The sequence below is a fragment of the Falco cherrug genome, chromosome 1 (assembly GCF_023634085.1).
Source record: "Falco cherrug isolate bFalChe1 chromosome 1, bFalChe1.pri, whole genome shotgun sequence".
Classification (NCBI taxonomy): Eukaryota; Metazoa; Chordata; class Aves; order Falconiformes; family Falconidae; genus Falco; species Falco cherrug.
Window position 1 is genome coordinate 24,592,545 of NC_073697.1, and position 14,050 is coordinate 24,606,594.

General features: G+C 41.5%; 1 protein-coding gene across 1 annotated transcript; it reads right to left on the bottom strand.

The window, feature by feature from the left end:
• Window positions 1–52: 52 nt before the first annotated feature.
• NAAA (N-acylethanolamine acid amidase) lies at window positions 53–12,672 on the bottom strand. Its single transcript, XM_055719421.1, has 11 exons — window positions 12,373–12,672; window positions 11,650–11,814; window positions 9,628–9,754; window positions 8,773–8,863; window positions 6,060–6,136; window positions 4,485–4,657; window positions 3,549–3,611; window positions 2,885–2,951; window positions 2,304–2,332; window positions 1,259–1,340; window positions 53–441 (listed from the first exon to the last, which is right to left on the bottom strand). Exons 1-10 carry the CDS (start codon window positions 12,576–12,578, stop codon window positions 1,265–1,267), a joined length of 1,074 nt encoding a protein of 357 aa, XP_055575396.1. The 5' UTR covers window positions 12,579–12,672; the 3' UTR covers window positions 53–441; window positions 1,259–1,264.
• Window positions 12,673–14,050: the final 1,378 nt, after the last annotated feature.

Here is a 14,050-nt window from a genome sequence, read left to right on the forward strand (position 1 = left end):
GATCAGTGAAAAGGATGATGACATTAGGAGTAACACCACAGGTCTTCATAAATCAAGTGATCAGCTGCATATGTTTATTTAATTATATTCAGACCTACAGGCCAGGCAAAATATATGAGTTTTTTATTTATTAGTCAGCGCATAAGTACATTCAGGTTGCACAACTCTTTCCAAAAATAGTAAAAGCATTTTTAGCCATCAACATCTGCTAGAACATCGATTACAATAAAATCAAACTTCCATTACAGTCCATTAACAGTATCATCTGCAACACCTAAAATTAACAAGTCATTACTTCCTGAATGGCTCACACTTCAACCTAAATAATTCTATGATACTATAATCAATAAGCCAAAAGAACTGTCCTGCTTGTGAGAGTGATTTTAAAAGCATATGCCAGTCCTGGAAAGCTTCAGCTTTTTACTCATTTTGTCTGTTGAGCTAAAAAAAAGAAAAAAAAGAAAACAAAAAAAAAGAGCACAGGTTTGTATCAAGTTAACAAAGAAACAAATGGTGCAGAATCTCTAAAAGAAAGGAATTACTCTTGCTAAAATCAAATGTACAATATAACTTCTACAAACACAATACTAATAATAGTTTAAAAAACTATTCAAGCTGCAACGCAGTTTCTTGTGCTCCTGCAAAGACAATGCAACCAGAGTTTCTCAGAATAGAAATAAACGCCACTTAATATCTTTCTCCAAACACAATAAAGCTACCATGTGAGGCAGCTTGTGAGTTCAAGCACTTTGACTTTTTCTTCAAGTTCACAGGACAAAAGCCCTCAAAGGATGCTAATACTCAGTCGCCTGTGAATGGCTGTCGCAAATTAAGCTTGATCTTTCTCCATGCCAAGCGCACCAACCCCTCTTTCTGGGATTCAGTTCACTCTGGCAGGGCTTCCTGTCCTGGTCAACCACCAGGAGACATGACTGTAGTAGGACTGGTAAAAATAACAGCTAAAACGTTCACAAAGTGAACCTCTACCTTTTACGTTGCAACAACATCCACCCCTTCCTCTCTGATAAAGCACTTTTCCTAAGCTAACCTCCAAGAGTTTTGCAAAGAATGTCAATATTTAACTACCTCTAAAACAACAGGGGAAGGTATTTATCCAAGGTCAATAAGCAAAGCAAAGGAGAATCAGGAATTCAGACTAGATCACTTGAGTGCCACTGCAGTGCTTTGTCCCTCAATGACTCTTCAGCTGGCATTTTTATTTAATTACACTAGCTAGGAGCACCAGCATGCTACTTACACCTCTTCACTTCACAGTTCTGATCCATGTCTGGTACTTATCTGGAAGTGCAGCGCTCATTAGCGTGGTATACACTGTGTTACTGGTAGGGAAGGAAAGAGGCAAAGAGTTAAGTGACACTCCAAAGGCAAGAAAATTAATTTCTAAAACTAGCAAAGCAGCAGAACAAATCTTAGTGAAAACAAACGTTCTGCTTAGGTACACAAGGGTTAGAAAGAGTGGGAGACTGATAAAAATGAAGGCTGGTGGCACAAAATTTTAGTATTTTTCCCCCCACTCAGTACAGCAAAGGAACTATATTTCTACATCTATTTTATCACTGTATTAAAAAATTAGTATTGCTAATCTTAGCAGTTACACAGACACAACCTTCTCCTTTCCAAATTTCCTCACATTTATAACAGAGTAGAGGAAGTCCTGGTATTAACTTTGAAGAAGCCATTGCCAAGCTCTAATGCGAATGGCTGATCCAGAGAATACGCTGAGCTTGATACAGAAGTAAAACAAAACAGGATAACCTGCAAAGGTGCAATTTGTGGAATAATGCAGAACAATAATGGCACACTGAAATAAATCTCTCTTAGAAATCCTATAAATGGTACCTAAAAGCTATGTTCCCACTTACTGCCTTTTCTTTTTTTCCCTTTTTACACATCAAGCAGAGCTACATCAGAAGCTCCCAAGAAAGCCATTTTCAGTGTTAATGCAAATACAAAGGTTCCAAAAATGAAAGGCACAAATGACTCAGGATAAAGTCCAGCTCCTCCTCTAAGCAGTCACTTGTTTCACTACTACAAAGGAACTTCCCATTACCAGTCCGAGCCTAACAAAGTGTACTTTCTTGGCTAGAGTGACAGACCAAAGAGGAAGAGCACTGTGGAAGCGAAAAAAGCATGCCACGTGCACAAGCAGAAATCTAAGTTGGGAAACTGCAAGATCTTCAGACAGACACATAGGAAGATCCTAAGGAAGTTTGTGATTGACTTCTAAGTGGTGCAAGGCATGGCCAGAGGCATTGATTAACATCTCTGAATCTAATACTTACTTGTTTAAGACTGGCTTCACTGACAACACCTGTACAGAAAGTTTGAAGAGTTGTCATTTTGGTAAATGAAGAGAGAATTAAAAGGCTATTTAGAAGCAGTAGTAGAATGAAGTTATGAAAAGGAATAATGCAAAGTCAAGAATTTCTCTTGCTGTTTGTTTGCGGTTTTTTAAATATCAGATAATTTCACAAAAAATATTTTTTAAAAGCCCTCTGAAACACAGAACATTTAAGTTCTCAAAACTAACTGGTAAATAACACTCATGCCTAACACTTTATCTGCCTGCCATAATATTTGTAATTGTGCTTGAAATAAGGAACTGCACAAAGATGATGGCGATGGGATTCACCTTGTGCACCTTCCACTTGGATTGGTACACTATTACAAAATGACTATCTATGCAAGCATGTTCAGAAACATTTAACAAACTCAGCAGTCTTAAACTCTCCAGAGATGGTTGTAAAGTACACCTTTTTCACCATGCCTTCCTTGCACAGCTTTTAAATCCCTGACAAAAATGCAACTGCACTTCTGCTTTGAAAAAGAACATTAAGTCACAATGCAGAATTTAAAAGCTTACCTTAAAAAGCGTATCAAAATTGATGTTCTGCTGTCCAGTAGCGTTGAGAGCTTTGATGGCTGCAGTTCTGCAGGAAAACAATGTAGTATCATTAAACACAGCTTACTGTTCCAAAGGCTACAAAGCACCAATGTGAAAAACGTCTCACTAAACGCCTTCACACTGAAATGCTTGCCTTGGCCTAAAATAATCCAGAGTTCTGCACGACTGAATCTAGTCTCACACTGCTGAAGCTACTCTGTAACTAACTACAACACTGAGTACAGACCAACAGGAATCTGTCAACAGCTTTTTATATACCACACAGCCTAAAACCTAAAAAATGTCATCTGCAAGCACCTTCCTAGTGCCATCAAATAGTTTTGTCATTGTGAATCTAAATCCTTTAGCTTTTACTAAACTGCTTTATAAAGAAATTTTGGGTACATGCCTTAGCCTTGCAATTTTTCATCTTTTATGCCACTCAGTGCCACATAGACTTTCCTCTGGCATGCATGAATATTGCTCCTTACCTCATCTGTTCCCTTTTGAGTGGCATTACAGAAACTGAATAAGCTGCCTGCTCAATGAGCTAACACCCATTTGGAGAAGAAAACACCCAAGTCTCTTAAGCTTTTTCAAAATAAAAGTGTTATATCACCACAGAGCTCCAAACTAAATTTACCTTCGATCGTCAAAAGGAGGAGGGGTAGTCCAATGGTCATAGTTTGTCTCCACACGAAACCACCTATATGTAACACAACACACAAACATAAACACAAGCAAAAAGGCGAATTGGTAGGTAATTAACAAAGACAAAGAATACAGTATCTCTGTATTGCCAAAAGGAAAAAAAAATCCCTCAAAAGCCTCTTTCCCATGTCTCTTGCAAGCCCAGGGGGTCCTATGTTGATAAAAATAGCAGCCTTTACCGTAAACTAATGAACACAAATCAAAAAGAAGAAACCTCTGAAGTCCTGCTGGTGTCCGTGACAAAGCTACTACTGACTACAATAAAAGGAAGATCAGATCTTTAAAGAGATGATCGGAGAAAAGATAGGCATGTGATGCAGCCTGCAGCATTCCGGTTGGAGTACACAGAGCCAACAGGCCACCTGGCTGTTGCCAAGCCAGTACCCGCTGGCTGACTGTACGCATTAAGTGCCCTTTTTCACCGCAGGGCAACTATCTTATTATCTCCTTCATATATTAAGCTGTCAATATTAATTGACAGGAACAATTATTTTTGAGCTACCAACCCTTCTACCAAATTGGGTCAAAATTAATTTTGAATTGCTGAATTTACCGGTAGAATATTTGGGAGCCAGACAGGAGAGGCCCTCAAGTCTTGTCTCCTTTGGAATCTGGCTAAAAAATAAACACATACAGGTGTTCCTTCCACCCTCAACCCTCTGGACTGCCCCAACCTGACAAGGTGGTGTGATTCCTTCTCAAAGAGGAGAAACTGGGGTTCCTTTCAGAGACTTTCAAGCTTTCCCTGTCCAGCTGTAAGCATTAGTAAGAGATGCCCTGGATCTCTCAAGAATGTTGGGTCACTAAGCCTACCTCTCACTCAGAAGGGAATATGAAAAAGCGAAATAAACTGGTTTTTAATACTTACGCTCCACCTAAAGGATCAAGAGGCCAGAGATCGGCTGGCCCTCTTCTATTCCTCGTTATGACCATGCCTTCTTTGGGTGATACACCTCCTACAATATAGTAAACTTCAGCAATGATGGGAATGCCAGCTAGTCTGAGAACAGCTGACTGAAAGTCCTCTGCTCTGCTCAGGGTCTAATGCAAAAAGGAGATCACAGTGAAACAAAGATCACAGAGCACAGCCAAGCACAAAAACGAGCACTGGGACATCTTAAAAAGAAGAAAAGGTCCAGCTTTTTTGAAAATAGCAACTGACTGTAAAGTGCTACTTGAAACATGTTTCCAAACAGACAATCGTATGAACATGAAATGCCTATGACTAGTAAATTAACTCATTAATCCCAACTTTGCAAATATTCAAAGAAAACAGTAAATATAAATGCACATATACACACCCATACATGTACACATTTGTATATGGTGAAAAGTGAAAAAAGCTGGAAAATCTGCCATTCAAAAGACAGAGACATATCCTTACTCTGCAAATTCAACCCCCAGCAAAGGATTTTCCTGAATCCTCAGGAACACCCTCAGTCTTTCAATGTGAACAACAGGATAGATGAAAAGTGGATGAAAGCGGGGGGGGGGGGAAAACCTACTCAATGTTTTTGTCTTGCCAGTGGTTTCAGAGGATTTAGGTAACAACGGTGAGTAAGGCAGACGCATTGCTTACAGCAAGCCTGTGTTCTCCTGCCACAACCAGGTGACTAACTTAGCATAAACTGACAGTCACTGCAGCCAATGAAGCTATTTTCAGGCACAGAGCCACAACCTACTGAAGTACGTCTTTAAAAGTGAACGCTGTGCAGGAACTAAAAACAAATACGGGGAACGTGCATCAAATAACGTTGTTCAGAAAGACAGGGGAAACCCTAGAGAACAATTATTTCTGACAGCAACACTGCAGCTAGTAGTTTCAAGGCACAGCCTCAAGACACATCTCAATCTCAAAAAACTATGAACAGTAAAGTCTCCAGTAGACATTCCAGTTCTGCAGGGAGTTTGTATACCTGCAATTGTATCATTCATGCTTACTGTAATTCAAGAATCTGAGAAGCAGCAAATCTGTTTTATCTTAGTAGTACCCTAACACAGTACTCATAAAATATGCTATATGAAATACCGGTCTAACTCCTTCCACTCACCGGTGAACTCTGCATTTTTAATATGGTAACATATCAAATGTAGTGTGAAATAACCACTGGGTGAGACACTAACCATCTAAGAGTGCAGCTGCCTCAATTTGTTAAATTACAAATCACAACTAGCTGAAGTAGTCCCTAGGAAGGAAGTCTTTGCACAGCTTCTCAAGGACTTTTGGCATTGATTAGAGATCGCCTCCCTGAAGGGCTGGAACTGCCTCTCTCCTACACATCGCTTTTGGGGACAACACCCATCTCCTCTTACAAAATGCATTTACTTATCAATTTATTGAATTTTCTGTGAAACTAGAAGTTGGAACATCAAATTTATTAGGAAGTTTGTAAGTACAAATGACATCACTGTGAAATATGAGACAATAACTCAGTGCACTTACATCTCGGACAAGCCAGCTGACAGGGTAATTCCGATTCAGAAAAGCAGCTATTGCATTTTCCCACCACCTACCACCCTCTGGGGAAAAAAAAAGAAAATAATAAAAATTACTATGTATGCATGTTACGTACATGCTGTGAAATCTAGCCTCCTGCCTTCCTTTCTTCTCCACATCCCATCTCTAGCTCTACAGTCTTTCTCTCTACTGTATTACAAAAGAGCGGTGCAATAAATTCTTTTAAGTTTATTTAAAGGGCAGCTTTATAAATTTATAAACAGGGCAGCTACATATCAGCATAAAATACCAACATTCCAGAAGAAGGGCTAGCAAAAAGCATAAAACCCAGGTGAAACTAGAGCTGAAATATAAATAGACAACAATCCCAGCTGAACTTGAACCACAGCAGCTGAAGTAACGACCCTGCTTTCCAGAAAGCATGTCAGACCTACAATGAGCGATCATTATCTTTTTGGTGTCTTCTGAAAGGTACAATATGCCCACAACCCTAACAGGCTGCCATAAAACAGCAGGAGTCTGAGGTACGGTGGACAATAAAGAAGACAGCGTTCAACATTGTACAGAGAATACACAATATCTCTCAGAACTTGCCAGCACTGGCAAGTCCTATCAAAAACTACCACATTTCTTCCAGTATTGATAACTTGCTAGCTGCTCAGTTTTAAAACTGTTTTTATTCATAGCTGAATTATAAGTAATGAAGAGTCAAAGGTGACTGTAACCAGGACTAGCACTTTGTAACAAGTATTTCCAAAAGAATTGCTGGTCCATTCCTACAATAGTCTACGTCTGTCAACTCAAATATTAGCAGCATCAATCACCTCATTATTCATCTTCCTGAACTATGTCAACAACAGGAATAATTACACAGCTGAAAAAAGAGGTAGTGATGGTGTTTTTGTATTACTGGAGAAAATTAAGAGAACTAAGAAAAACAGCAGGACAAGGTTATAAATACTCATATGCCAAAACCAGAAAAAGCCAGCAGAAACAATGTGCTTGTCACTTGATAGACCTTCACCCTAATTTAAAGTCACCCCCCTTTCCAGCTGTAGTTCACATGCTTGTTTCCCAAAATTTTTTAGTTCAGTCATATGACTGAACTCTTAGTTCGGATAAAGCAGCAAGCAGTCAGCAACAACTGATTTACAGGACTGCAGCATGTGTTGAATGAGTGACACGTGGCTGAAGTGGAGGCACACGGATGACAGCACATCAGCTGCTGATGGACAAGTGGGGCCAACCACACACGCAGGTTTGCAGTACTTGATTCCTCTATCAGAATCGGGAGAACAGAATGGGTTTGTGCATGGACTAAACGACCTCACTGTCGTCTCAGATGATCCTTGTACTGCAGGTTGAAGCACACTGCTGAGAAACAGCAGGGAAAGCAGGATGGCACTGGTTTTGTCCCCAGATTGTGCCTGTTCACAGACATAGGACTTTGCAAGATCTTCTATATCAAGCCTTTTGCAGACACTTGATACACTTAAGACTTTTTTTCCAAGCTGATGTTAGTATGAACCAAAATCAGTTGCCATCTCTGAGTATCAGCCCAGGATACTGAGTTTTGAAAGGATTAAATAACTACACTAGCATCAGAAGCAGGCTCTTAAAAAACCCCATGAGTGTAAACTATGGAAATAATTTAGTGAATGCAACAAGGCAGTATTAACAAAGGGAACAGGAATCAAAAGGTGCACGCTCCATAGTAGAATCCCCACTCACAGAGATAATGAATATGTATATAACATATACAGTGAATAGCGGTTGCATAACATTAAAAAAATTGAAAACAAAAGATTGTTTAATTAAAAGAAAAGATTAAAAAGAAAAGAAAAAATGCTTACCACAATTGCAAGTGAAAAACATTTATTTTAGGTGTTGGTTCTAACTCAGACTACATTGCTTCCAGTTCTAACAAACAGCTAGGATTATGCTTCTTAAAAAGAAATGAAAAAAGAAAAAAAAGGAGTGAAGCAATGGAAGGGGCAAACCCAAGCTCTGAGTTAGACATAACTCAGTATCTGTGAAACTGAAGGGCTGATGGAAAAGGCAACAACCATTCCTTTGCCCTCCTGACAGTTACCAGCCCTCCTATTGTCAAGCTTTACTTCTCGGTATTGACATTTCTCAGCTTACTTCTACTACTGGATCTGTCCTCGGCTGCCTTTCCAGTACCTCCATGCATTCTCTCAGGCTCTGCTGTCTTTCCCCTAGATCTCTCAGTCTTACACTTCTCTTCCCATCCTCTCTTTGAAGCTGCCTCATGGGGACAGAGAATTGTGGAAGACAGAGAAAGGGACAGAGAACTAGGAAAGCAGCCATTAATTTACTATACACAACTGCACCTTTTTCCCCTCAGCCCCTACTCTGCTATCTCAAATTATGTCTCTTGAACAGAACACGTTAATTTGTCTTTTATGGCTTTCCTCAAGGTTCTCTGTCTCCTTTGACACTTTTCAAGGTCAGATGATGCTGGGCTGACAAATACCTTTCTCCCATGTAGCAGCCAAAAACCTGGCAGTGTGCTTTCACTCCCTGAGGGCAAGAGAAGTCATGCAACATCAGCTTCTTCCTGGCAACCTGAATTACATTTTTCCCTCTAGGAGAGTATGAGAGGAGGTCCCAAGCAGGAAACAATCAACTAGAATAGTGTACGTAACATCAGGTGGGGCAGACAGATTTATTTTACCTCGTTCATCACCGGAGATTGTGAACTTGTGTGGACTTTGTCCAGTCCATAAGCCTACGTAACCAAGAAACGTGGTGCCTTGATACGCTATCTGAAACCAGGAAACATGCAGTATTTTAGCATTCTGGAACAGAACACTAGTTAAAATACAGGCAACTTTCTGAAGCAGCATCCTGTACTTTTTTTTTCTGTGACTTTCATACAGAGGTTATTAGAAAATGCTTTGTCTTAAATTACAGCAAAATTTGCAAAGTAAAGAAAGACTCTGAGGACCAAAATTCACTGCATTTCATTTGTTAATGATCACAGACTGCTACAAAAGTACTGCTGAAGTTAGCAAGTTGCCAAGCAAGAAACAAACAAAAAGTTCTCCATTTGCAAAACAGACTAATAAATATAAAGAAAATCTCACTAACGAGGACTGCATTAGCAAGTAGTTCATTTTCAGAAATTTTCATCTAACATACACACATTGGTCAAAAGTTAACAAGGCCTTGGAAAAAAAGCCTCAAAATCAGTCCCTGCCAAAACTTATCTCTTTTCTATATTGTCTAGTACCTCTCTTCTTAATATTTTGGCATTTCCGTCTTTCAACATCTCCTTCCAAATAACGATCTTGAGATATTAGATTATGCTGTTCTATTTGTTCCAGTTTATCACCCCAGACTGCATGTCCAGAAAGCAAAGAAAACCAGCATTCATCCCACGCTACTAGAGAGATTGACTGTGCTGCTGTAATAATCCAGTAAACCTGGGATAGGAACCACATTCCCACATTAAATCCTGCTGCCTATACAGCTGTACGACCATACCCTGTTCCTTCACAGAAAACCACCCAGCCACCAGAGATGATACCTGCCCACTTTTTATAAACCGCACATCAATTGTAATCTTGCTTAATATATCGACAAAATTGTAATCCAGGTTCCGACCATGGTAAATGTTTCCTTTGTCATCCTGAGCGACAATACTAGTACAGAACCTTCAAAAACAAAAAGGAGAAAGAATGATCTAAGAAAAAGCTATGACAACGCTTTCAATATTATACTTGAACTAACTCAGCGTTTTAGGAGGAGTAACTGACTTTATCCTCTGTGAAGTATTTTAGTAACGTAAGCATACAAATGAAATGGGAACTTGCATTACATCATTAACACTTACACTTCCCAACCCTAGAGAACAGTCTCACCCTACATTTTCTGACAAATTTTCTTGCAAGTTTTAGTTTCAAATTGGAAAAAAAAAGGGGGGGACAGAATGGTTTGACTGAAGCTCTGCATAACTGCACAACACTACAATGTCCAATATGACTTAGGCATGATAACTCTAAGGGAAAGTCCTTTCCCGCAGAGTCTAACATATAAAACTGATACTTAACTTACCAGGTCTCACCTGGCTCAGAAACTCAAAAGCCTCACTACCATCCACATCAGGTCAGATATTACAGACCAGGTAGGAAGCAGCATTTCAACTTGGGAAAATTTTCATTATTTCATTTTAACACTTTTCTAAATTGAGATGAAAAGTGGTCTAAAACCATCCACAAAGCATCAGTCTGAAACTTTGTGGATTTCATTTTAACAGTTATAGATTATTTCGATTTGGACCCTGTTTATATTTTTAATCACAACTAGATAAAAATTTCAAAGTCCTTTCAAACTGAAAACACCGGTTGTTGTTAAAGTATCAGCCATTTCAGTAATACGCTAACCTCTTCTCTAGAACAGGAAGTGTGATGGAGTTCCTTTTTTACTAACAATTTCAGTTTCATTGAAACAGGCTTTTCTATGAAGTATATTGAATTAGCAGGGAATTAAAAAATTATTTTCTGTGAAGTTATGAGTTTGTCATTCCAGTGATGCATAGAACTGTCTTTCAAAACTGCAAGAGTAAAAAAATTCTGCAGACAAGTAGTTTGTTCCCAGTTGATTTTTCTTTAATATTGCTGAGAAACTTAAAATTTCATGGGCCTTACCAGGGCTGACAAGTGCCCTCTATGAAATACTAAGAAAGCTAGCATTTAAATTACTATCTTATCTGATATTAATCCTTATTAAGAAAAAAAACCACCAAATACCACACATTAAGAAAAATAATAATCAAAATGCATACAAGTGGCTGTATGCAACTGTTTTTTTATTAAAATTATACTGAAAAATAATTCTAGAATCGTCACAGGCAATGCCAATTGTTTATTATTATCCTGCACATGCTTCCAGAGCAAAAAAAGACAAAGAAATGGAGTGTTTTTTCCACCGAGGTTGTCTGCTGTCATAAAGATACTACATCCATTTTACACTGTGCAAATCAAAAAATGACATTATACAGTCATTTATAAAATTCACATTATACAGTGAACATTCATTCAGAAAATGATCTGGAAGCAACCATATCTCAGATGAATGGTTGAAATACTTAAATTGCAACTAATTCTTCTAGTTTCCTTTTTGGGGAAATAGGACAATTTAAATGACAAGAGTGCGTTACATGATGCACTTTGATGATAAATGAACACAACTACTTTGAATGGGTGGCCCTTCCTTATTAGCAGAAATTATTTTTGTACTTTTATACATTTACACAGATATATGTACACAAAAATATTACAGCTATGTGTTACCTTTATTAACAAATAAACACACTGCTTTGCTACGTTGTTACCTTATTAATAAAAACACTGCTCTGCATTTCTGGTTCAATTCAGGACATAAACTTCCTAATGAGAATGAAATCTTACAGCTGAATGCACAGAACAGGGTGAGATGAACAGTGCAAATCATCTACGATGTCTTCACCTGCCTTTGTGCATTCTCCCATGCTGAACCAAAATGAACCTCTACCCATTTCTACCAGATTCTCTAAGCGCCAGCCACTTACGCAGTAGACTCGTAGGCGAAGTTTAGCAGGACTCCATCTCCAAGACTTATTCCCAGGGCTTTGCACATCCCCCGAATTTCCCCTGCAAAGGGCTGCGGCATAAAGAACTCCAACTCTGCTGCTATCGGCCGAATGACTTCGTGGACCCATTTTGGTACACTTTCACTGCAAAATATGCTCAAGGCGTTAGCCAAGAAAGAGACACAAGAGATTTGCAACATACAGCTGGCAGCGAGACACCCACAGAGCCTGCCGTTTCTCTGATCGGGCTGTCCCAGCCGGCCACCCCTGAGCATCCCAGCCCTTCACCGCCTTCTCCACATCCCCACAGAAGCCCCTCAGGGTTCCTACTGTGCAATTTCTTCTTATTTTTACCAGAGATCTCCCCGGTCTATCCCCTGGCAAGGTTCCTAAGCGTATGAGAACTGCGGTAGTACTGAGTTAACGCTAAAAAAACAAACACAAACCCAAAACCACCCCGAATTTTTGAGCGGGGAGTTCAGCAGCCCTGCGGCACGGCTTCCCCCTCCCTCCCTCCCACCCAGGCCCGCAGCGGCGGGTCAGGCGGCGCACGGGAGAAGGGCACGACGGGCCCTGACGCGGGAGCGGCGGGGACTGCGGCTACCCCTCACGCCGCTCTGCCAGTGGCACAGGGCGGCGGGCCCGGCGGCCATTTCGCACCCCGCCGGGCTGCCCGCTCCCGCCCCGCCGCCTCACACTCACTCGATCACCCGTGCGACGGCGGCGCGCAGGAAGGCGGGATCGAAGCGCCTCAGCACCGGCAGCCAGCGCTCCTCAGCGGGGCTGTCCAGGCTCACGTTACACAGCAGCGGGGCCGCCGCGCGGGGAGCCGGGGCCGCCGCTACCGCCCCGCACAGCAGCACCAGCAGCCCCCATTGCCGGGGCCACCGCGCCGCTGCCCGCCCCATGGCGCCAGCCCGGCAGCAGCCCCGCACCGGGCAGGGACTGCCTGAGGGGAGGGCCGGGATATGGCGGGCGCCGCCCTCCTCGGCCGCCCGCCCGCCCCGAGGCCTGACAGCCGCCCTCGACCCTCCCTCGGGGGAACGGCCTGACCTCCGCACAGAGAAGGAGCGGGCCCGCGGGGCGCCGAGGCGCTGCCATCCCCTCAGGGGCCCCGGTCCCCGCCGCCGAGCCCGCCCCGCCCGCCTGGAGGCAGGGACAAGAGCGATGAAAACACGGTAAAAACAGGTTTAAACTTGCGGTTGACATCGGCGGTTCATTTGTGAAATCGTTTATAAAAGGCAGCCCAATACTCTCGCTTTTGAGAGACAGGCAGACGCTTGGCAGCAAGTGGGGGTAGCTCACAGGAGGGAAAAAGGGAGGAGAGGAGACTAGACACCTGTGTTAAAAGTCAAAGAGGACAAAAAAATAATTGCCTTTCCCTTTTTGCCTCAGCTGTCATTCAGTTTTGGACACACGCACACCAAGGGAAACTGGGCTCAGTTGTTCAAGGACAAAAAAGAAACAGTAGAACAGGTTTTAGATGTAAAAGTGCATGTCCTCCACTTGCTGTGGCCTCTTCAGCCCCTGCTCCACACTCAGTCCCCCACACTGCCACAGCTCCTCTGCATCCATTCACCTCGCCAGCTCCCACCTGCACATCCTCCACAGGGCCAGCTCCTGGCTGTCATTCCCAAGTAGCAATCCCTGCCCTTCCCTCAGCAGGAGCACTGCATTTAAATATAGCATTTGAAGATGCATAAAGTTTCTACTTTTTTCTTCTCTCTCGCTGAAGGCTCTAAGGTGGTTGGTTTTTTTTGCTTTAGGAAGCAAGATGTGACAACAGAACAAAAAAGCCCCAACAAAAATAATCAGAATTAAAGTGAATACAATTGTGTATTCAACATAACAAACCTACCTAGGCTGAGTGCATTCCCATGTGGAATACAAACATTAATACTGTTTCCTAAGAAGGAAAGAAAAAAGCCACCCTACCAAATGCTTTTCCATTATATTGTGCATGTGGCACCTGTTTTGGCCACACAAGAAAACCCATTTCAAACACAATGAGGCAAGAGGTGTTGTAACTCCCTCAAGATTCCATTAAAGCAGGTGGCTGGGTAAGAACCCATCAATGGTCCTAGTAGAAGTCAAGGCTGAAGCAAGAGTTCCACCTCTGGTGTAAAGAATCCACAGATCCATGTTACTTATATGTGGATCTGTACACGTGGCAGTATATCCATGTGTACTTCAAAAATCAAACACCAGCAAGTCCCACCATGAGATGCATTGATACAGGAACATAAAGATTCCTTAGTTCTCCTGCATATGATGCTACCTTCCTATTTAAATGGCAACATGAAAACCATCTCTCATATACCAATGTTATTCTTGTTTTCTTCACAAACCATAATGAGACTGTTCTTCCTCCTAACTGCTC

What these genes read in the sequence shown, in the direction of transcription:
- NAAA (XM_055719421.1), bottom strand. Translation starts at nt 12,578, where the DNA reads ATGGGGCGGGCAGCGGCGCGGTGGCCCCGGCAATGGGGGCTGCTGGTG. An exon ending in TCAGCTGGCTTGTCCGAGAT is followed by an intron (nt 4,658 to 6,059) that starts GTAAGTGCACTG and finishes TTTTTGCATTAG; the next exon opens with ACCCTGAGCAGAGCAGAGGA. An exon ending in CCTCCTTTTGACGATCGAAG is followed by an intron (nt 2,952 to 3,548) that starts GTAAATTTAGTT and finishes GTTTTCCTGCAG; the next exon opens with AACTGCAGCCATCAAAGCTC.